This window comes from Leptodactylus fuscus, unplaced genomic scaffold, assembly GCF_031893055.1.
Source record: "Leptodactylus fuscus isolate aLepFus1 unplaced genomic scaffold, aLepFus1.hap2 HAP2_SCAFFOLD_1041, whole genome shotgun sequence".
In the NCBI taxonomy this organism is placed as follows: domain Eukaryota; kingdom Metazoa; phylum Chordata; class Amphibia; order Anura; family Leptodactylidae; genus Leptodactylus; species Leptodactylus fuscus.
The window spans coordinates 17,367-42,146 of NW_027439860.1; the positions used below are offsets into that span (position 1 = coordinate 17,367).

General features: G+C 41.8%; 1 protein-coding gene across 1 annotated transcript in view; it reads right to left on the reverse strand.

Annotated features, from left to right (window-relative positions):
* LOC142186463 (divergent protein kinase domain 2B-like) overlaps positions 1-24,098 on the reverse strand; it is a 36,309-nt gene extending 12,211 nt beyond the window's left edge. The window contains exons 1-2 of the mRNA XM_075261296.1: positions 23,863-24,098; positions 13,137-13,401 (exon numbers count right to left, since the gene is read on the reverse strand). Coding sequence (XP_075117397.1) covers positions 13,137-13,401; positions 23,863-24,074 — 477 coding nt within the window. The 5' untranslated portion in view covers positions 24,075-24,098. The remainder of the gene's footprint in view (positions 1-13,136; positions 13,402-23,862) is intronic.
* Between the last annotated feature and the right edge of the window lie 682 nt (positions 24,099-24,780).

The following is a 24,780-nucleotide window of genomic DNA, read 5'->3' on the forward strand; positions in this document are numbered from 1 at the left end:
TTAATGTACACAGTAACGAGTGCTCTTTTTGAAGATAGCCAGTGGGACAAGCAGCTCCTTTGTGTGGTGTAAAAGACAAATACCATGTAAAATATACTTTCAAGGGTGGACTAGATATTACAAGAGATGTGCACTAAGATGACTCTGTGAAGCAACACATCATAAACCATAAAAAAATTAAATTTAGAGTGCACAAATAAGATAAGATAAGATAATCCTTTAATAGTCCAACAATGGGAAAATTTCAGTGATACAGTTTCATAGATGGTACAGTAGTATATAACAAGAGAGAAACACATACAGCTCATGGCAGATAGAGGAATCCTAGGAATCATAGCAACTAAAAAGGAAAGAAACAAAGACACACTGCAGGATCATTTAGTTCTCTGTGTGGAGTGATGTTAATAATACAGCCCGACCGTGGTTGGAGGACATGAGGAGGGGGGTCACAGCATGTAGATATAACAGGCAAAAAACGTGTTTTTTTTTTTGCAGAGGTGGGGGACATATGCAGCTATCATGATAACATGTGGCAGTTCCTTTGGTAGGTGGTGAGATCTCCTGCTCACAGCTGATAGTTCAGTATCTTGCATCAGCACTATTATCCATTAACCACAAAAAAATGCCCCAAATATCCTTCATCACAAGCCCTCCTCTTCCTTTCTTCTTACCACTGTGTTCTACTGCCCAGAGAGGTCTGAAGCCATCCAGGTAGACAGGGTGCTGCTCTCTTGCCAAGCTTCCATAAACACATGATTAGGTGGGTGATGGTAGGTTCCCAGGTTGTAACAGAGTCCCACGTGTCCATAGTAAAAGAAAGAAATACCAGTCAGCTGTAGCATCTTCACATATCAGCAATAGACGCCAAAAATCATCTCCTTGAAAAGAAGAAGTCCACACTTCCATGTAGGTTTCTCCTCCATGCCACATGGTGTCCATGCTGTCCTTAGCTCCTGGGGGGATGGTAACAGGCACATGTGCACAAATCCAGGTCTTGAGTCATTGTCCATGCTTAACAATAGAAACAAAAGGAACAAAATACTCCACAGGATCTTCCATTCGATTTATAGTTGCTAATTCATAGTGCTAGTTTGCTTGGTTACAGGATTCTTGAAGATACAGAGCAAAAGAGAAAAATATGGCAGTAGATCATTAGAAGTGGGGGTAAGTGGGAATAGCCAATTGGCGATTTGCAATGAGTAGCATAGAAATGACTGTCCAACTGCAGGAAGACGGTAAAACTGGTTAGGAGACTTGCAGAAACTGAAGGTCAAGACATCAGAGATTGATGGCAAACTGCCAAGTGTGTAGTGACTCAGAGACTGTTGGAATCCTAGTTGGACTCCAAAGTGACTACCGGCCTGGTCTGTAAGAGACAGAAGCCTAGAATGCCCTGGGGCTTAAAGAAGTTACGTGGCCTGCTAAAAAATTGTGACTATGTCCTTTAAGACAGATTAACAACACCCATGTGTGACCTGTATTACAGGAGTAAATAGAGACCAGCCAGATTGTGGACATAAAATGACACAAAGGAAAAAGCATTGCCTCAATACACGCGTAACACTGTGTACAAATAAAACCAAAGAAAGGGACAGTATGTGATACTATCTACAACTGCTGGAATATAGCAAAAGAATACACTGAGACTATACTGCTGCTGTGAACATCCACCCTGTGGGTTATAAGTGACTATGGACATATGTCCTGTAGATTACATCTGGTGGCCATCCATACTGATGCTGTGGATAACTGCTGGGGCATCTGTACTTCACAAAGGACTGAGTATTATAAAGACCGCATTCTGTGCAAGGACACTCTTCTGGCCTGTGATCTCTGCACTCAATGACAGACTGTTTTGTAACCACCAAGCCAATTGCCCCTTGTTAATACAGTCCTATGAAAAAGTTTGGGCACCCCTATTAATCTTAATCATTTTTAGTTCTAAATATTTTGGTATTTGCAACAGCCATTTCAGTTTGATATATCTAATAACTGATGGACACAGTAATATTTCAGGATTGAAATGAGGTTTATTGTACTAACAGAAAATGTGCAATATGCATTAAACCAAAATTTGACCGGTGCAAAAATATGGGCACCTCAACAGAAAAGTGACATTAATATTTAGTACATCCTCCTTTTGCAAAGATAACAGCCTCTAGTCGCTTCCTGTAGCTTTTAATCAGTTCCTGGATCCTGGATAAAGGTATTTTGGACAAACAATTCAAGTTCAGTTAAGTTAGATGGTCGCCGAGCATAGACAGCCCGCTTCAAATCATCCCACAGATGTTCAATGATATTCAGGTCTGGGGACTGGGATGGCCATTCCAGAACATTGTAATTGTTCCTCTGCATGAATGCCTGAGGATTTGGAGCGGTGTTTTGGATCATTGTCTTACTGAAATATCCATCCCCGGCGTAACTTCAACTTCGTCACTGATTCTTGAACATTATTCTCAAGAATCTGCTGATACTGAGTGGAATCCATGCGATCCTCAACTTTAACAAGATTCCCGATGCCGGCATTGGCCACACAGCCCCAAAGCATGATGGAACCTCCACCAAATTTTACAGTGGGTAGCATGTGTTTTTCTTGGAATGCTGTTTCTTTTTGGACGCCATGCATAACGCCTTTTTTTATAACCAAACAACTCAATCTTTGTTTCCAAAATGAAGTTGGCTTCTCCAAATGTGCTTTTGCATACCTCAGGTGACTCGGTTTGTGGTGTGCTTGCAGAAATGGCTTCTTTCTCATCACTCTCCCTGACAGCTTCTCCTTGTGCAAAGTGCGCTGTATTGCTGACTGATGCACAGTGACACCATCTGCAGCAAGATGATGCTGCAGCTCTTTGGAGGTGGTCTGTGGATTGTCCTTGACTGTTCTCACCATTCTTCTTCTCTGCCTTTCTGATATTTTTCTTGGCCTGCCACTTCTGGGCTTAACAAGAACTGTCCCTGTGGTCTTCCATTTCCTTACTATGTTCCTCACAGTGGAAACTGACAGGTTAAATCTCTGAGACAACGTTTTGTATCCTTCCCCTGAACAACTATGTTGAACAATCTTTGTTTTCAGATCATTTGAGAGCGGGCTGTCCATGTTCGGCGACCATCAAACTTAACTGAACTTGAATTGTTTTGTAGAAAGAAATGGTCCAAAATCCCTTCATCCAGGATCCAGGAACTGATTAAAAGCTACAGGAAGCGACTAGAGGCTGTTATCTTTGCAAAAGGAGGATCTACTAAATATTAATGTCACTTTTCTGTTGAGGTGCCCATACTTTTGCACCGGTCAAATTTTGGTTTAATGCATATTGCACATTTTCTGTTAGTACAATAAACCTCATTTCAATCCTGAAATATTACTGTGTCCATCAGTTATTAGATATATCAAACTGAAATGGCTGCTGCAAACACCAAAATATTTAGAACTTAAAATGATCAAGATTAATAGGGGTGCCCAAACTTTTTCATAGGACTGTATATGTGCTCATCAACCCAGCTGCCCGAATTACAGTCACGTATGTGGGCCGACAGTCCGACATTGTGCGGGCCGACATTGAGGTGTAGTAAAATTCACAAACAACTAAAAAAATACTGTCGTATGTAACCCTGTTGATAGTATTCCACAATTAGATCAGCTTGTAGCCCCCTGTAATGGCAATGAAATAATGTAGCGCCAACATTACAGCTCAGTGCATTCACTTTTAATTAGGTGTTAATGTTTTCTTACAATGGAGATCATGGATTCGCAGGACACGTATTTCAGCACAGAAAGGCTTTGGCACTAGAATGTGTTTTTCTATTAATGGAACAAACTTACTTTTACAAAACTTCATCTCAGAAAGATCGGTGCAGAGAAAATGGCATTTTATGACTGCTAAGGACTGAAAATGTGCAAACTTGAAATGTGTAAACAAAAATTTTGTATAAAATATCAGAATTGTAAGCATTGTTTTACATGAACTAAGCAGTTTAGTTATGAAATAAAAAGTTTGCTTGTAATTGGAGCCTTCTGTTAAATCCACTCCTGACTGTGGTTCAAAAAATTGCAGCTAAATCTGCAACAAAAAAAACACTGCTTTCCCGCAACGTGGGGACTCGAAAGCACCAGCATATTTTCACAAAAAAAAAAAAGTTTAATACTAATGATATGAGTGTCACATGCATAGTTCTTCAATGACATGAGAAGTGTATTAGCCCACTGGAGAACTGTGCATGTACCAGGAGTAGCAGAGGCGAGTCCAATGAGAACATCTCTTCATAAATACTCGTATAAGGGTTTTTTTTGCTATTTTTTCTTTTAAACAACTTTGGCTTATTATAGGTAGATTTGGGACATTAAACCACTTGTTCATAAGAACATATGTGTCCCAAATCTACTCCATAGATTCTCTTTCTATATTTGGGGCTCGTGACTGTCTCCTAAAGGCAAATGACATGTTGGATTTCAACATGACCGATCCTCTGCTTGTATAGGAAACAAATCACTGCCAGTGGGGTCATACAGTGGGGTCATACAGTGGGGTCATACAGCTGCTTATTCTCATCTCCCTATAAAGTGAATGTCACTAAGGCTGCTTTCACACGATAGTGTTTGGTCATTGATTTTGTTCAGTGATTGTGAGCCAAAACTAGGACTGGAGACTACACAGAGATCAGGTATAATAGACCTGTGCCTGTTCTGTGTTTTTAACCCCCATTTTGCCCACAGGCAGTTCTATTTACTGCCGGAAAGATGACAGTGCGCTGAGTTCAGCGCACTGTCGGCTTTCCTGATGTGGGCCCGGTGTGAAGAGCTTACGGTCCCGGTACTGTAGCTCTTCTATGGTCAGAAGGGCGTTTCTGACAGTTAGCCAGAGACGTCCTTCTTCACAGTACAGCCAATCGCGCTGTGCTGTGAGAGCCGGGAGGAACGCCCCCTCCATAGACGAGCATTATCAGGGAGGGAGGGGGCGTTCCTCCCGGCTCTCACAGCACAGCGCGATTTGCTGTGCTGTGAAGAAGGACGTCTCTGGCTAACCATCAGAAACGCCCTTCTGACCATAGAAGAGCTACGGTACCGGGACCGTAAGCTCTTCACACCGGGCCCACATCGGGAAAGCCGACAGTGCGCTGAACTCAGCGCACTGTCAGCTTTCTGGCAGTATATAGAACTGCCTATGGGCAAAATGGTGAAAGGTCCTCTTTAAGTGTGTGGACAGTCGGAGTTCTCCCAGTGGTAACAGGTGATCACGAGGGGTTTCTCGAGACAAATTTGCAGAAAACAGCTGCTTTTCATGTAAGAAGTAGTGACAGCTTTTATAGAGTATTAGGAGCTAAGGCTCCTCTATAGCAAGCTGCTGGCAGAGCAACATGCAGGGTGCGCTTTAGAAATAAAGAAAAATAAGGCATGCATTTGCTCGAGTTTTCTATAAGACACAGGGCAGGATATTTCTGTTCTTGGAAAGATAAGCTAGTTTACAGATCTAACCTATAAGTGAAACCCGGAGGTGTAGCTCTTTGTGCTGTGGTTTAGGTGCAACCACTTCCACAGGATGCTAGCTGATCTCTAGATAGGAGGACGCACATAGAAAGTAGAGCAAGCCTGTTAGAGGAGATAAGACGCGCCTTAAAGGTTACATTATATTTGCAATCATAAATATAAAACATTTTATAGATATCACTGTTTCCTGTTACATATAGATTTATAGGGGTTGTCCCATCAGAGACACCCTCTATCTGAATGTACCCCTCAGAAGGATCAAGTGATCACCTCAGGTTCTGCTATTGGCACAATAGTAATAGCTAAGTTTACCAAGATGGATAACAGAGGCATATTTGGAAACTGTAGGAAAGAGCTGTAATTCCCAGGAACCACCACTATACAGTGGACAGGGCTGCCGTTCTACTCATATCAATTAAATAGGAGCAGATGCCACGTGCTCCCTGACCAATACATCAACTTCTGGTACCTAGAAGCGGCTGATAAAGTCGGTCTATGCGGGGTCTGAGTGTTTTTCCTCCTACAAATTACAAACTGATGACTTATACTGTGAATAAGTTATCATTATGAAACATCCATTTCAGGACAGAAAACCCCTTTAATATTTTTAAGGCTAAAGTTTTTCTAAGTAGTTATGTAACTTGTGGGGAAGTTAGCTCGGTAGAAGCCGTGGTGCGGACCCAAACAGTCAAGACAGAGACACAAAATGTGCAGCAAACTGGTTCATTTAGAAAAAAACAGGAAAATAAATAAACCCTCACTTCAGGCACAAAATAAATAAAACAAATAATACAGCCTTAACTTCAGGCAATCAAAAAATAAAAACCTGCTCGTCTGAGCCACTAGCTACACAGAACAGATAACCTAACTATATGTGTGGCTTACTACCAGCCACACGAACAAAACAGGAACAATATTGTCTCACCAGACTCAGGGTTACAGGACAGAACCATACACCTCCTTACACCCCATGGAACTGCACTGCAATGCAAGATCTGCAGCCTTTTCTGGCCCAGTAATGAGCCAAGGATCTAGACCTGGACTGAGGCCTACTGATGGCAGCATCACCACAGAAGATAAAGCATTTTATATGGCTCTCATACGCTGTCAGGGTAATACATGGATTTGCTCTGCCCTTCTGAAGGACTGATGCTCTGATTCCATGAACTCCATGTCCTGATAGGGTATTCTGCAATGGGTTTTGTGACTTAGACACCCCATATAAACACTATGTAGGACTATGTTACAAAATCCATCATCCCAGGCTCAGCACTAATTAAACATTGATTATACGGCCCTCGCTGACAGTTCCCGCTATGCTAATTGTTACTAATACTGCATGTTGACTATTATTAAACAAATGTGTCAGTCTTGTATAAATAAATACTTCAATCATATTCAGATCACATCAAATGCATCTTACACTAATTGCTGAGAAAGCAAACAGCTTGCCTTTTCAGGAAATGTTACTTGAAATGTTATATAGCCAAGGCTCCTTATTCTCAAAGTTATGTTAATTGCATTTTGCACATGTTCTCATTAGCTACGTCTGTAATTACTATAAGATTCCCAAGCAAATTTGATGTAAATACCGCAATCAAAATATTTACAAAAGTGAATTCAGGAATTTCACCAGAATAGCAAGAACAGACAAAACTCATCTAATATGCGTACCTAACAGATGGCGGAGTCAATCAATGCAAACACGTTTCTTGCGGCGTAACGTTCACAGCCCCTTTTATGAGGATCATAGCAATAGTGCTATGTTTATGTTGTTGCTTATGCTTTTTGCTCGCTTAGTTTTTTTGCACTAATGTTTATTTAGATATTATAATCTAGTAATAATAAACTGTGGATATTGGCATAAATTACAATTAGGATTCTGCAAATAAAGTAATAAAACATAAAAATAAATAATTAAATTACTTTTGTAACCTGTGAATGAAATCACAGCCCATGTGTTAGGCCGGGTTCACATCTGTGTTCGGCATTCTGTTTGGGGAGTCTGCTTGGGGAGTCTGCTTGGGACCCCCCCCGAATGGAATACCGAACGCTTTTACAATGAAAGCATACGGACCCTGTAGATTATAATGGAATCTGTGTGCTTTCTGTGCGGTCCGCACAGAACATGCAGATAGAAAAGTGCTTCATAAAATACTTTCCTTATTTTACTTTGCAGACAACACGTGGTAAACACATGGACCCCATTATAGTTTATGGGGTCTGTGTGCTTTCATTGTCAATGTGTTTGGTATTCCGTTCGGAAGGTCCCCAAGTGGATTCCCCGAAAGGAATACTGAACGAAGATGTGAACCGGGCCTTACCCTCATGATAGGAAATAGCAAAGATCCCATGATGACCTTAACCGTGCACAACTGGAACATCAAACTCCTTATACTGGGTCTGGAAGGGAGTACGTTGCTTACATGTTATGCTGTTGAACTGGTTTACAGATCTGTAGAATTCGCTGTTTTTCATTATGAATGTGAACCAGTTAGAAATTCCCCAACAAGTAAGCATGTGTGAACCAGGCCTAAGTTCACATTCCTTACTGCTCCTTGTAATGAAGGAGGGGAACATAACTCTCTGACTGGTACCCAAGATCCTACATTGTGTGCCAGCCTAGCTATGCCTGTGCAAAACATAGCAACCCCCCTTAAACAGTCAATGAGTAGGGGTTTCAGATGGCCGCAATGTAACCTAGTTTTGCTATTACAGCCACAGGCAGATTCCTTTGGAGTTCTGCTGGCTGGTTAGGTCACTTAGGTTAGTTTAGATCACTTCAGGCTTATGCTTGGGGCAGCTTGACATGAAAGCATAGTCAATGTATAAGTCATTGATCAACAACTTTCTATGATCTTCATGCAATTCACTACAGAATGAAATTAATTGAAATACTGTACATTAAAAGCGAAAGAAATTTCAAGTCTGGAAATAGATCCATTTCCTTTTCCATTTATAAACAGCACATGGAAGGACCTTTTTACTAAAGCTTTGAAGGTGCTCAACCCCAATGAGCAACAGTGTAACGAAACATATATATATGCAAATGAAGAGGGGGACTCACCCTTATATATATAATAATAGTTCCACCCTTATTCTGATTAGGACATAGAAATAGCAGCAAATGGAGAGAGGAACACAAAGAGCATACAGGCAACGCTGCACAGAATCTGGATCTCTTACACAAACTTGCAAACTTACCTGGTACAAGAGCATTGCTCCTGTGTGTCACTTACCTAATGATGTCAGATACATGCGCACTGTTGAATACACCATTACTATCCACTCACTGTATGTCCCTGAATATTACCTTTAAAGAGGGGCTCCACTTCCATACTAGGCTACAAAGGAGTCAAGAAATCCAAACATTCACATATCAACACAAATAACTGCAACCACCTGCCATGTACAGTAGATGTGACATTGATACACACAACTGATATGGTAGTTTGAAGAGCATAATATGGTTAAACATATTCATTTTACAATAATGATCTACTATTTGCAGATCCTTGGTTAATATTACGCAATTGTCTATGTTGCAATTAATCACTGACAGCTATTTCAGTTGTTCAAAGTGAAATGTGAGTCATAGGGGTAATATCAGAGATATTCTACAAGAAAGCACTCAGGGCTGGAATGGCCCACCAGGGAACCGAAGAATCCCAGTGCCTTTAGTGGGCCTTACTGGACCCCCATTGTTTTTCATAAAAGACAGAACACGTCTATTAACAGGAGGTGTAACTCCATGCTACCAGGGAAAGCCTGGTTTTCTGAACGCGATACATATTGTTAATGGAAAGGATCCCGGCATTATGTCTTCCCTTTTCCAATAGTGCTATTATTACACACTGGGGTGGCCTGAAGTAGCTTAAGAGGGACTCTTTGGAGCATTTTATACGGTTTGAGGACACTGTCAGCATCATATTATACTGTGTGTGGGCCATTGTGGAGCAATTATACTGTGTGGGGGGCCACTGTGGAGTATACTATACTGTGTGGGGGCCACTGTGAAGCATATTATGCTGTGTGGGGGCCACTGTGGAGCATATTGCACTGTGTGGGGCCACTGAGTGAGTGTTTATGATCAGCCGCAATAGTAAGGTATAGAATCTCCAATAAAAAAATATAATAAAAAATAAAATAAAAGTTCTAAATCACTCCTTTCCCTAGAATACATATAAAAGTAGAGAATTACTGTGAAACACATACTCATTAGGTATCCCTGTGTCTGAAAGTGCCCGGTCTACTGAATATAGGGTATCTGCAGTGCTCCTGTTCCGTAGGGAAGAGGTTAATAGGAGCACTGCAGATACCCTATATTCAGCCAGGCTGAATTCCAAGTGGGGGAAAAAAAAACAGTCCTCAAGCTCAGGGAAGGGGCAGACAGACAACCAAAACACCCCCTCCCCTTCCCCAGCACCCAGCATCTACTGCACCCAAAAACTCCGACCATTTTAATTTTTGAAATTTTCCAGTAGCTGCTGCATTCCCCCCCCCCCCCTCGGCTTATACTCGAGTCAATAAGTTTTCCCAGTTTTATTATGGTAAAATTAGGGGCCTCGGCTTATATTTGGGTCAGCTTATACTCGAGTATATATGGTACTTCATGCACATGCCATGTATCATCTATGTCTTTCATTTGGCCAGACTTTACCTACTCCAAGGAGTACTTTAGAATTGATTGCTCACAGACAAAGAGTTGGGATCCAAGTTTGGGATCATAATGAAATTCTGCCATAACACAGACCACTCACATCTGTGCCCTCTGCTTCACACAGTGATCCTCTAGCACACTAGCATACAAAAGCTAATGAAGCTAAACAGTATTTTTCCTCTTCAGGATTATGGGGATATTTATAGTCAAGGACAATCTTATTAAATTTTAAGATTTAACATACACAAAACAGAATTCAGTACCAGGAACAAATTTAACACAATAGCAAGATCTGCCTGATAACATGGAGCAGTAGAACATCGGCTTAAATCTTATACAGTGCTGAGAGATGGGCCCAAATACTCAAACTCCTTCACCACTGCCAGCTGCAAGGCCAGATGGACTTTGCTGAATTTGGGGTCCCAGTTGACACTACCAGTACAAGAAATAAATGCTCCACTTACTGAAACCAAACCAGAACCCACAATTAACTTACATAGCAGATCTGAAACAAGAGAATAAATGTTCAGGCAAATGGTCAGAACCAGAAGGTAACATCAGAGACAGAATCAGGAGACAAACAAATAGCCTTAAACAAGCCAAGAGTCTGAATAAAGCAATTCAATACACATGAGCTAAACTACAGTACTAAATTAGCAGATTCCAGAGGAAATGGTTTTTATATGCCTCCTCAGCTACTAAGTCCAGGGAACGTCTGATACTGCAGAAACTTCTGCCCCCACATTCATGTCCCTCCATCTCTGCCCCCACATTCATGTCCCTCCATCTCTGCCCCCAGATTCATGTCCCCACATCTCTGCCCCCAGATTCATGTCCCCACATCTCTGCCCCCAGATTCATGTCCCTCCATCTCTGCCCCCAGATTCATGTCCCTCCATCTCTGCCCCCAGATTCATGTCCTCTCCATCTCTGCCCCCAGATTCATGTCCCTCCATCTCTGCCCCCAGATTCATGTCCCCCATCTCTGCCCCAGATTCATGTCCCCACATCTCTGCCCCCAGATTCATGTCCCCACATCTCTGCCCCCAGATTCATGTCCCCACATCTCTGCCCCCAGATTCATGTCCCTCCATCTCTGCCCCCAGATTCATGTCCCTCCATCTCTGCCCCCAGATTCATGTCCCTCCATCTCTGCCCCCAGATTCATGTCCCCACATCTCTGCCCCCAGATTCATGTCCCTCCATCTCTGCCCCCAGATTCATGTCCCTCCATCTCTGCCCCCAGATTCATGTCCCTCCATCTCTGCCCCCAGATTCATGTCCCTCCATCTCTGCCCCAGATTCATGTCCCCACATCTCTGCCCCCAGATTCATGTCCCTCCATCTCTGCCCCCAGATTCATGTCCCTCCATCTCTGCCCCCAGATTCATGTCCCCACATCTCTGCCCCCAGTGTCATGCCGTCCCCTGCTTCATCTGCCCCCAGTTTCATGTTCCACCTCAATGTGTGCACACATTGCACTTACCTTCTCCTCGCTCCCCCGCCGCTCTCTCCACAGTCTCGCTAATACTGTTGTAGGCGCGATGTGACATCATCACATCGCGTCTACACAGCCAGTAGCCGGAGGACGCGGCAAAGCAAGGAGCTGAACTGTGACAGCTCCTTGCTTTAGCCGTGTATGTATTTAACTCAGAACTGCGTCCTCTGGACGCAGATCTGAGTTGAATTCGGGACATACTTCCCACCAACCGGGACCGCGGGACACGTCACCGGAATCGTGAATGTCCCGCGGAAATCGGGACGGTTGGGAGGTATGCCCAGTGAGCAGCGCCGAGCTCCAGCTCCTCGCACATACTTGCAATACTCCCGCTCGCCGGCTTCAATACAGGTAGTATTGCGCCTGTGCGAGGAGCTGGAGCTCAGCGCTGCTCACTGGGCACAATAACTGCTGCGGGTGCCAGAGGGCCGGCACAAGGTGGCGGGCCAAAACCGGGCCCCCCCCATTTTTCAATTTGGCCGGGCCCCTGACACCAGTAGCAGTAATACTGGCCTATTGGCGGCCATGTCCATGCCACTTACATATGTCAAGCTACTCTAGATCTTACTCATAGGACGCGGTGAGCATTAAAAGCTCAGATCTGACTTTGGTGCTGGACTCACCTTCAGTGTTGGATCTTTACCCATGTCTGTCAGTTCTACAGGCAGGTATCATGCACTACTATGGAGATGCCTGTATACAGCTTAATGCAACCTTTATGACTTACCGGTGAGCTTTGTCTTTGAAAAAACCCAAACCCAGCTCCCTTCTCAGAGTTTCCCATATGACTGGGGCTGGATAATTAAATTTGCCAAATCAACACAGATATGACCCTTTTTGGGAATATGATATAACTCTGGGGAGGGCAAGTGATATAGAATGTTTTTACTAGTCCAAGGATCTGGGGATAATATCACTCCTTAAGGAGTGAGCACCTTCAAAGGCGTATGGAGACTTACAAAGCCTTTTTTTTTTTCTCCACTGGGGGATTATGGGAAAAATATGCAAATCTGTATTGCAAGATGTAAATAGGAAAACAGTGCCTCTGCTTGCTGCCTTCAGAGTCAGAGGCACTGTTTTCCTATTTACATCTTGGAAAACAGATTTGCATATTTTTACTAGTCCAGGCATACCAAACACTCCCAATCCCTTCCAGAGATATGCCACTTGGGGTGACCATGAATGTAAACATTCAGATGCTTGATGTTATAGATGCATTTGGACTCCACGGCCACGTTCCTATACATGAATTATGACATTCATGCCTTTGATCTTATGTGTTTCCTTTCCATTGAGGGGGTTATGCTGCAGTACTGGTCAGAGCCCCCAGAACAGAGTGGCGCTATATTGGTAAATAAACATAAGGAATAGTGATTTTACATCGATAATAAGAATACTTGCATTAAACAGATACATAGTAGAGAATTGCTGTATATGGAGTTTTCTACTATTGAATCAACTGAATCTTTTTTATTTCGGATAAAGCAAACACCCACTTGTACTAAATCTGGGGTTAAACGTCTCGCCGTCATCCACTTCTGAAACCTCTCTGTTCTCCTTAGTATCCCTTCAATACTGCAAGATTTCTTCTTTTTGAAGTTACTGCAGATCCTCTGGTCAGCCAGGTCATGTTGCCTCTTACTAGTCAGCCGGGAAATCTCAATAGGTCTCCAGTTTTCTCCATCATCACTATAGTTCCCAGAGTAACTTTGAAGATCAGGAGGTGGAAGCTGGAGATGTGGAGCAAGCCAACTCTGAAACCTGGTGCAATAGAAGGCTGGTGTTATTTCTTAGGACAAAGCTACAAGAACATTTTCTGTATTTGTCACTTTGTAGAAATCCATTCAAATACCGTTCTGTATTCAGTGTTTCCATGTATATGAGCTTTCATATTGTCAATTTGTTGCATTTTATACACTATACTATTACTTTTACACTTGTGTACTTCTTACAAACCATGTTCAGCACAGTTTAAGATTTTTTATGCAAAAAACATATAGTTTGCTAGAAACATATTAAAAAAACATACATCTCTCAGCTATGTGGGCATAGATTTAAGATATGGTATTAGAAATAATTGATAGATTGTAATTTGTATTGTCTCACATGTCCCCATTAACAATGCTCCTCTATCTAGATATTGCTGTTATATACTTGTCTTGGTGCCCCTGATATTTTGATTCACCTTTAGAATTTCACCTATTAAGTTTAGTTGGTTAGAGAAGTCACTTCTGTGATGATTCTTAGGCCCGCCTCACATCTGCGTTCGGGCCATTCTGTTCCCCCATCCTCATGAAGTATACGGAGGGAAAAATCCTGCAAGCATCACTTTTCTCTCCACATTTTTTGTGCGGAAACCACACGGACCCCATTATAGTCTATGGGGTCCGTTGGTTTCCTTAAGTAACTATTTTTTATGCAGATAGGTTTCTGTTCAGGGGGTCGCGAAAGCAGATGTGAACCAGGCCTTAGCTTGTACAGGACAAGGAATTACTCCACTGCCTGTGTTTATAAGACAAGCTGGTTGGTCGGTGTTCAGACTGACCTACTGAGCTTGTCTGCCCACTAGTGCACCAGGCGGCACGATATACACCAATAGTGTCCTGTGTGACATGAATAATAGGATAACACTTTAAAAATATAATTGTCTCAACAACCCTAACAATGGCTAAGATATGGTAAAGTACATATATGAAGCCCTGTGGCTGGCACTTCTATAGGTGGCACAGGGACTGGCGCTAATATTACAGTCATTGTAGCTATTACTATTTTAGAGGCAGTCATGGGACAGTGATGAATATATTCCATTATGTTGACGGGGTTTTGTATATAGTATATACCTGACACCTTGGCATGTGATGCAGTGTGCCTCTATGAAATCATTTCCTAAATGTGCTTAATATGTGCATTTTATGGTAACTTGTGAGGCTGGTTATTGTGGTACTTTAAGTATGACGCATCAATTCACACTCAAGCAATAAATCAATAGACTATGTATTATTACAATCCTCTGGTCCACAGTCCTTTGTTTCATGAATGTGGTGAGACCATAGTAAGGGAGCGTCAGGTTTTTGCTGTCCACTTGAAAAGTCGGACATCTTTGGGAACGGACAGTTAATGACACCCACGGACAGTAAAAGAACGCATCCGATGTCCATTTAAATCAATGCAAAATGTCACGGACAAAGCTAGTGTCCAATGCTAATGTCCACGCAAGATTTTTCATGGACATTAGCAGCGGACACTAGCTGTCGGACACCGATGGTAGTGTGAATACCCCCTAACATTTTAATGGAGATATCTGGCCTATTGTATAGAATAACTGCATACAAAGTTATTGAGTCCCCAAAGCGTGCATGGGATATTCATTTGTCATTACAGTAGATGGAACCCGGTAAACACAAGGCAGAGTAAATCCACAAAGATCAGTTCGGATTGTACCAGCACTCCATACTGGAATCACCATTATTGACTATTACATTATGCATAAAAATATGCATAAAATGGTTTTCTGCCGTGATGTATTGAAGTAATGTACTTTTAAAGATTATTATAGGATTATTTTTAGTCTGAAACTTTTAAAAGCAGAGAAATAAACTTAGATTTGTGCTTGCAGCACATATCCTTTAAGTACTGAATAAAAGGTAAATTGTAAAGTGCATAACCATAGATTAGCAATTATAATGAATAGTAGTGTATGCTCCGGGTAGAAAAAGCTTCAGCGCCACTTTTTATGAAATCACAGTGGAGATGACTTGTAGACGCTTACAAAACAGAGATTAGAAGAAAAGATTACAGTATCTTAAAATTAGATTAGTTTAGATTATATGATAGAAAGATTACAGATTCCGGCGTCAGTGTAAAAGGAGGGTAAGAAATCTAAATCACCTAGCAAATTGTAGCCATTATTAGTTTTGTATAGAATCTGACGTAAAAGTTCACTTTAAGAAGAAGAAAAGGCCCCCAGCAGGTAGTACAGCGGTATAACATATGGAACAGTAGGAGTAGTCTTAAGTTATTAATATAGGTCACTGAAGAAAAAATAAGTTATAACCTCTGCATACCAGTATGCCATCTTTCCATATCATTTATAGGATTATAATATTAGGGATTGCGTGTATTCTGTTATTGCTAATTCTCTCCATGTCCTTGGTCAATAAGAGATCCATAGACTATACCACATACATTGATGGATTATACGAATAAGCCTATTAATACCTTAATTCTTTGTAACATATCTAGAATATTACAGATTATAGCCACTGACAAAATAAAACTGTAATCTACAGAACGGTATAGTTTGGGACTAACAGATTGCCATTGGGGTTGGCAGCAAAACACTGTACCTTAGCCAAGGTATTTAAATAGGGGCTAGGGTAGTAAGCTAGGTTTTTGGAAAAGTAAAGCCTAGCTACAACGTGGTGAGCAATATTCAATTCAAAAACCTAGATGAGATGTAATATATGTGGAAATACAAGAAATAAGGATATTGCATGTCATATTCCAAAGCTTTATGGGTAGGGGGTCCCTGGATATGTTTGAATACAGATCTAATAGAGTTGTCATGACTAAGGTCTGTATTACACCTAAAGATTTTTCTGAACAAGCACTGATCAGAGACAAAACGTGCCGATCAGCGCTCATTCTGCACTGGCCTGATGAAACTAGGAGAGGCTAAAGCAATGGTTTCCCCAGAATGTTGCATTGTTTGCCAACATCACAGCCAGTAGTACACAGAGTGATGTGCTACCGATGTGTAAAGTAAAGAGCTCACACACTAGTGGGTAGTGGTCTCACCGGTCTTCAACACCTAAGCAGGAACTGGGATTGAAGAGGTCCACCTGGGGATTTTGTCTTTTCTGTCTGATCAAATAGCTTTTTCATCATCTGTAGATCATCAACCAGCAGGTACACCCCCAACAACCAATAACATAACATGAGTCCCACTGTGGAGGCATCAGTCTCCATCGAACATCTTTACTCTCTACAAATCCTGTTATGTACCTCTAGCACTGCGCTACACTGGTCCTTCTAACCAAGGTTCCACAGCCCTAGCTGTAAGGATAACTATATACACACTTAGGGTAGCAGCAATAGTCACTTCCTTATGTTATAGAGAAGCATGTAACATCACACCACGAGAACATGACATCTCTAACAGAACAGACTTCTCCAAGACACTCAGAAGCCCAAGCCTCCTAAGCCCAAGCTACTCAAAGAACCTAATACTCACAACAGCCGAAGTAACTCACAGATCTACTCCACGCACTGATCTATTAAATCTCTCTACATGTAGGAATGATAACCAATCTACTCAAACGCAGTTTATTACACAATACCACTCCCGCTGGAATGAAATGTCAAAAGTATTTGCTAAATATTGGCCCATTTTATTGGGGGACCCACAAAATATATTCCATCTTCCCCCAGTATTATTCCGAGATGATCAAAAAATCTAAGGGACATCCTAGTCCATAGCCATTACGAAGCAAAACAATCACGTATTTTTGGAGCCGGCCCACCTAAACCTGACTGTGTTCCATGTGGCCACCGTGTGGCATGTACTAATATTATCAGGGCAACTAGTTTCTCAAAAGCAAATGGGGATAGGATATTTTCCATTAGAAAACAAAATACTTGCAACACTAAATTCGTTGTATATTATGCAACATTTCCCTGCAATAAGATATATGTTGGCCTCACCTCCAGGGAACTGAAGGTGAGAGTTAGGGAACATGTCAGGGACATTTCAGGGACTACTAGTTCTGATCTAGTATTTGACAGATCCAAACCCCTAGCAAGGCACTTTGCAACTAACCACAACAGTGACCAGATGGTGTATGTTCACATCTTGGTGTGGCTCCAGCTGACACCTCCCACACCTTAGGTAACAGTGGTGACATGGAGACTTGGTCCACATCAGCAGCCCAGAATTCCTTGGGGCCAGTCTAGATAGTGAACTCCACTCTGTCACCTGGGCGCAAGTTATGGTATTATTCCAGCAAGCTTTTAAAGGGTCTCCATCATTGGGAAAAGTAATTTTTAGATAAGCACATCCTTGCATAGCCTTTAGAAAGGCTATTCCACACCTTCCTTTTGTATGTAAATCGCCTCAGTGGTTTTTGAATGAGCACTTGGTTTTTGAATGTTTTTATTCATTGTCTAATTAGCCTCTTGGTGCACACCGGAAATCTCATTGTGCACTCCTCTTTGCTATTCTTTCCTATGTATGTGTACAGCACTTGTTGCTGCTGACGACTTCCTGCTTCCTGTTTGCACACACAGATAGGAAAGAATAGCAGAGACGAGTGCTGCTGGGAACTTCCTGTGCTGGCTGGAAGCTCATTAGCATATGAATAAAAGCGGGCTCATTCAAAAAACACTGAAGTAATTTACATACAAAAGATATGCATGTATGTGTTAGTTAAAAATGATTTTTCCCAATGATAGAGCCCCTTTAAATCCTAATGCTAGGTTCACAAATGCGCTTGAGTTTCCTTTTCTTTGGGTCTGCTTGGAAACCTGAGGAGTGGAAACTTAATCCATTAAAAAGTGGTTACATGCGGAGACCTGTTAACCCCATAGACTATAATGTGGTCCGTCCGGTTTCTGCCCGAAAAATACAGGACTTTTTTTGCAGAACTTTTCTCTCCTCATTTTTCAAGCGAGTTTGGGGATGGAAGCCCTGAACAGAATACAGACACAGATGTGAACCTAACATTACATTGACATATTCAAATGTATTTTATCTGGTCGCTTATCATTTAGTCATCCAATGGTCAAGCTAAATCATACCCTGTCCAGTGTGAGTGACACGTCCTACATTATCAGTCATCAGCCTCACACCCTATCAAGTGTAATGACTCGGTGAAGCTGCTCCCCGCCCCGGTGACTAATTAACACATTAATGATGCCAGCTAGTTTGCATCTTCAGTATGCAGCCCTATTTTCCATGTGTATCTTTGGAATGCTTTAACTTCCAAGTAATTCTGAGATGTTTTGTTTTCAGCTGATATGTTTTACATTTATGTATTAAAAAAATCCAAAATTTATAGAAAAGTTTAAATAAATTAGAAAGTCAGTGACTCTGAAGAAATTTAATTTCTATTCATAGTCAGACAAATTGTTAATATTTAACATTTAGCATATATTTAATTTATGTTGGCATTTTTTTTAAATTAATTCCAATTATTTAGACAGAAATAATGTGAACAATTCAGAGACCATGTGCAGATTAACTACAACAGCGGGTCCTCTGTGGTATTCACTTCTCTTCTATAGCTTTAGGAGGGTCAGAAGGAGTACTAGGTTTCCTTAACCCCTACTCGACATCCGCAGATGCTGAACCTTTTAAGATGACAATAGAAAAAAGCCTGTGGCAGGAAGGGGTTAAGGAGATGGTTTTTATCAGACCACCTTGTAGGGTATTAAACCATACATGTCTTCTAAACATTCTGGTTGAAAAAGGGGAACTGGCTTTAGCGCCACCTTTTGGAAAGTAGCTTCTTATAGATGAAGGCATGATTTTCCTAAAAACTAGTAGCCTAATCTGGGAATATAGCCAAAGCAGAATACCTCCCCTCCTCATTTTAGATTTAGGAAAAGCAGGCATTATTCTTTATGGAGCTACGTTCCAAAGAGTAGCACTTGAGTAAGTTCCTCTTTTTCCAAGGTGGACTTATATCCATTTTTCCTTTAGCTTTAGGTGACTTAGAAACCAATAAGAGGATTTCTCTACCATAAAGTGGCCCCATCGTGCACAGGATGAAGTAATTCCCTCTGCTTTGCTGCCTCCTTATAATATTTTTGCTTGAAACCATAAAAAGTCTTATGCAAATTATCCTAAGTAGTCTTGGCAGGCGGAGAGAAGCTTCAGCATAGTCATACCGTCCCCTTAGGGTGCATTCACATGGAGTAACGCGCCGCTCATTCTGATACGTGTAAAACAGGATCCCACTGACTTCAATGGGTGCCGTTTTACGCATGCTTCACATTGAAATCAATGGGAGGCTTTTACACCCATTGATTTCAATGTGTAGCGCACGTAACACGGCACCCATTGAAGTCAATGGGATTCTGTTTTACAACGGTCACTCTGACACGTGTCAGAATGAGCGGCGCGTTACTCCATGGGAACGGGGCCTTACTTGTCACATCTCCTGGGCATGTTTGATATCTTCCTCATGTTGTGAAGGAGATGTCAAATAAGAACCTGTACAGAAGAGTTTAGAAGTCTACTTATAGCTAAATATTTTCTGACCAGACACAAGATTTGGACATGATGGTGCAAGGAAATAATAGAAATAGGGTAGCGGATGTTGAGTGCAATTTTAAGTGATTTTCAGCTATGAGAATATTTGACATTTGTAACTTAGCTTTAAAGCGTCTTCCTGTGATATTTATCATATTCATATTTTGAATGTTTTGTGATCATTAGATTATTTTGCTACATACTATATCTGTTTTCGTTCTGTAGTAGATATGGTTGTATTTACTGACAAGCAGCATGCCACACCACATTATGAAATAAAGGAAACCACTTTGTGTCTCTTGCTCTATTTCTAGTTCTATCTCTATTACAAGTTGTCAAAGCCCCGAATGCACAATTTAAAGTGGGGTTCCAATTTTGTGACCATATTCAGCAGCGTGTGACTTCATGAAAACTTATTATCTTGGTCTGAGATCTGTATAGCACAGAGATAACCTTCTCACACGTAACCTCAGATCCTCCAAAGACCTCCTACTCCACTCTGCTCTTATGCACTCTTCACACAACCGTTTCCAAGATTTCTCCCATGCATCCCCCGTTTTCTGGAACTCCTTACCAAGATACATAAGACTGACCCCACAATCACAAGCTTCAAGAAGGCCCTGAAGCAGGGTCGGACAGGAATTGGGCCCACCAGTGGAATTGTTTTTAGGGGCCCACCGCCAGGACCCCTGTAGATGAGCTGTACAGAGACAGGATGGCTAAAGGTAATAACATATAGGGAGCCATGCTGCTCGCCTGCCATACGATGTGCACCACTGCACTATCTAAACCCACTGCTATATCCCGTATGGCAAGAGAGCAGCGTGGCTCCTAGAATTGCCACCATTACCTGTAGCCGCACTGTAATGAAAAAACTCATCTGCAGAGGTCCTGGCTGTCAGATTCCCACAGATGTAATACTGATGGCTTATCCTAAGGACAGGCCATAAATATTAGAAACATGGATAAATTCTTTAAAGTGGTTGTCCAGGAATTGGAACAACCCATGTGCCGGGCTGGAGGTTTAAAATAAAAAAGCATATTCACCTGTCCTCAGCACCCACGTTGTCCTCCGCCAGTGTCCATTCAGTCTCGTGCTGGCACCTTCTTGCTGGGAGTCCTGCACCTCATGTGACCACTAAGACGAATTGGGTACAGGATGTCCAGAAATGAGGTGTTGCCATGAGACCGAACAGACAGAGGCGGAGGACAACAGGGTGCTGGGGACAGGCGAGTGTGTTGTTTGTTTTTTTATTTTCAAACCTCCGTGGCTGAGGTGTAAAAATGAGCGATGAATCAGCTGTGTGAGTGAATCGTGGCATCTGTGCAAGCGCCGTGACCCCTCCTCTGTTTACACAGTGTCGTACATCTCATAGTGGCCATGTCATGTAACTACAGCCTCGTCCTATAAGCGTCTATGTGACAAGGCTGTAATTACATCACATGGTCACTATAAACACACAGCGTGTGATATAAACAGGCACCATGGCCCCCTCATACAGCTGATCAGTGGATCAATTATCTCTTATTGATGATTTATTCTGAGGATAGATCATCAATATAAATGAACTGGAAAACTCCTTAAGCTTAAGGCCCCACGTGGTGTCCTGCAGCAAAAAAGTGCTGTGGGAAAAAAATGCGACCATGACGTTTCTTCCTGCAGTCCTTTGCACAGAAAGTTTGCAGAGCTTTCCTCTGTGTATTTTCTGCTTCAATTATATCGAAACCGCCAGAATTTCCGTAGGTATGTCTGCAATGTCTAAAACCAAGACTGCTTTGGAAATTATAGTATGTATCTTATTTTACCGCAAAGTGTGGATGGGGCCTCATGTGGCGAAAACACCACGGGAAAACCCGACAGTTCCTGCAATTTCTGTAAAATTATGTGCAGTGAATATGCTGCGATTTCCAAAACCGTTGGGGTTTTGGAAATTGCCGGAATATCAATTATACCTACAAAAACACTGATGGTTTCCCTATAGGTGTAATGGAAGCAGAAAGTGAAAAGCGCTGCGGGAAAAAAACACAATGCGTTGCTGCTACGGTTTTTCCTGTAGCGCTATTTTGTTGCAGTTTGCAACGTCAGGCCTTAGTCTTAATAAAGCCCAAGTGCCACATTCATTAAATTAATTGCCCCCTCATAGTATGCCTCTGATTCCCCCTGACAAATACTGCACCCCTAATGACCCCTAATATAAATGACCACCCCACCCACTTTACATCCACTTTACATCCAAGTGCAGGACGTCTGTGTATCAGCACAGTCGATCTAGTTAAAAATAAGGTATATTAATGGCGGTGCCCGGACCCAGGGCAGCCGCCATTGGTGTAACTAAAGTTTTCAGGGCCTGGGTACAAACTTTTGTCCGGGGCCCCCTGTCCCCTTCCTAGAGCAAAGTTTTGATAGTGGTGGTTATGGACGCTAAAGCAATCTCAGATACTTGAAAGGGATACAGCTTTAGTACCCACAACTGCAGTTATCAAGAATACGGTGAGCAAGCAGCGCAGCGCTTCACATGTAAGCAATACTGGGACAGCATAACGTGCTCCACAGGGGCCCCCAAACAATATTACGTGCACCACAGTGGCCCCCAAACAGTATTACGTGCTCCATAGTGACCCCCATACAGTATTATGTGCTCACAGTGCCCATTCCCCCAGAGCCTGAACCCCCCCTTCCCCTCTTCTTGCTCACACAGCCTGCACCCCCATGTCTCCCCTCTTACTCACACATGCTGTCTCTTCTCTCCTCCTTCCATCAGACTGTTCCCGGCAGATTCATCTTCCTGTGTAACATTACACTGTTCTGTACAATCCGTGTAGCTCCGCCCACATATTACATCATCACAGGTCCTTCAAGCTCTGCAGCACGGGGTCTCTCTCCCTTCACTACCTCACACAGTCACTTGCCCGGGTGCTGACACCATTCCTGGGTAGACGCCTTACTGAACCTCCACTGTCTATTAAAAAAAGGGCCCCATAAAGGCCCCATAATGAGGACTTAATAGTCAAGGCTCGGAGCCTACCGGGGGATTTCCGGGTCCCCTGGTGGGCCGGTCCGACCCTGCCCTGAAGACTCATCTATTCAGGAAGACCAACAACCCCCAACAACACTACTGCCATCACACCACCATCTGAACAGTCTCTACCCTCATCTGCTGTCTCTATCCCTCTTCCCTCATACACTGTAAGCCTTTGCGGGCAGGGGTATTCCACTGTGTCAGTCCGTCACTGTTAGTATTATATTTGTCTGTATATTTTGTGCACTGTACCATGGAATTAATGGTGCTATATAAATTATTATTATTATTATTATTATTATTAATAATAATAATAATAATAATAAAGAGTTATGATAAAGTACAGAGATAAAAGACTCACAATATAACCGATAATGTACAGTAAAGGAAAAAAAACACTCTCCTAAGTTTATAGCAACCAAGATGAATGTGATTATCATAGTTGTGTCTTATTGCACAATGTGCTGTCAGTGAATAGGAATAAGACAAAAGATAATATCATAATAAAGAACTAATATCCTTTCCTTGGTTTTCCAGTGATCTGTATTACATTTTTCACGTTTCATCAACCTTTCATCCATCCATCTATGATAGAAATGTAAATCCTTAGAGAGAGATCTGTTTCTGCTATCTTTCTATCGATCTTTCTATCATCTATCTATCAATCTATCTATCTATCAATCTATCTATCTATCTATCTATCTATCTATCTATCTATCTATCTATCTACCTATTGATCTATCTTGTAGCTATCGATTTGCACCCTATCTATCTATCTATCTATCTATCTATCTATCTATCTATCTATCTATCTGTCTGTCTCTGTCTATCTCTATCATCTATCTGTCTATCTATCTATCTATCTATCTATCTATCTATCTATCTATCTATCTATCTATCTATCTATCTATCTCATAACACAGGAAAATATTGTTATAACAGAATTCTGACCTGATTTCTTCTTTAAAGAACTTCTTGCAGGCTGAGGTTCCAACGCAGGCATTACACTTGTTAAGTCCAAGAAAGTTTTTGCCAAAATTGTAGGAACTTTTCAGTTTTGATACTGAAGAATTTGTTGCTTCCAAATTTCCTTTCGTCATCATAACAATGAAAACTATGATATAGAAATTGGCAATATTTAAAGCAAACATGCCAAGCTCCATTTCTAACACCTCTGCTGTGTTTCAGGCTAGGACAACCGTGTGAATATCTGTTGTTGAGATCTTTAGGAAAAACACTCCAACATGCTATTAATTTCAAATGTGTAAATGGGAAGAAATGTTCTGGCAATGAGAGGAAGGAGGAAACTCATGGAGGATGCAGATAATATAGATTGCTATGGTTATGCTTCCTATGCTAACTTCAGAGGTTTCTTTTTTTAAGAATTAACAATTAGAGACCTTTGAAGAAGTAAAATCAGTATTCAGATCAACAGAGCTCTTGTGTTGGCAGAGGTGATCCACTGCTGTATTGTATGCAGAGCAGTCAGGGGCAAGAGACTACTCAGAAAATCTATTTCTACTGTTCCAAAACTCCGTTGTAAAATGTTTTGCTTGTAAAAGAAACTGCATTACACTACTAGGACACAAAAGATCAATAAAGATGCCCATGCGCCTTCAATAGCTGTCAAATGCTCAGTGTGATCATGGCTATTCCTCTTGTCTCCCCATACACATACAGTACATGCTTGGTTCATTTGAGACACCTCTAATGGTTGCTGATCTCCTAGAAGAACAATAGCATTGGGTGTTGAACTTCATCCTACCCAATCTTTATTTCTCCATTATCATTGGTCAGGAAAGGGACTGCACCATACATGTTAGGGAACTGTCTGGTCCAACTGAAATCCTCAGGTTTGTCTGACTTCTC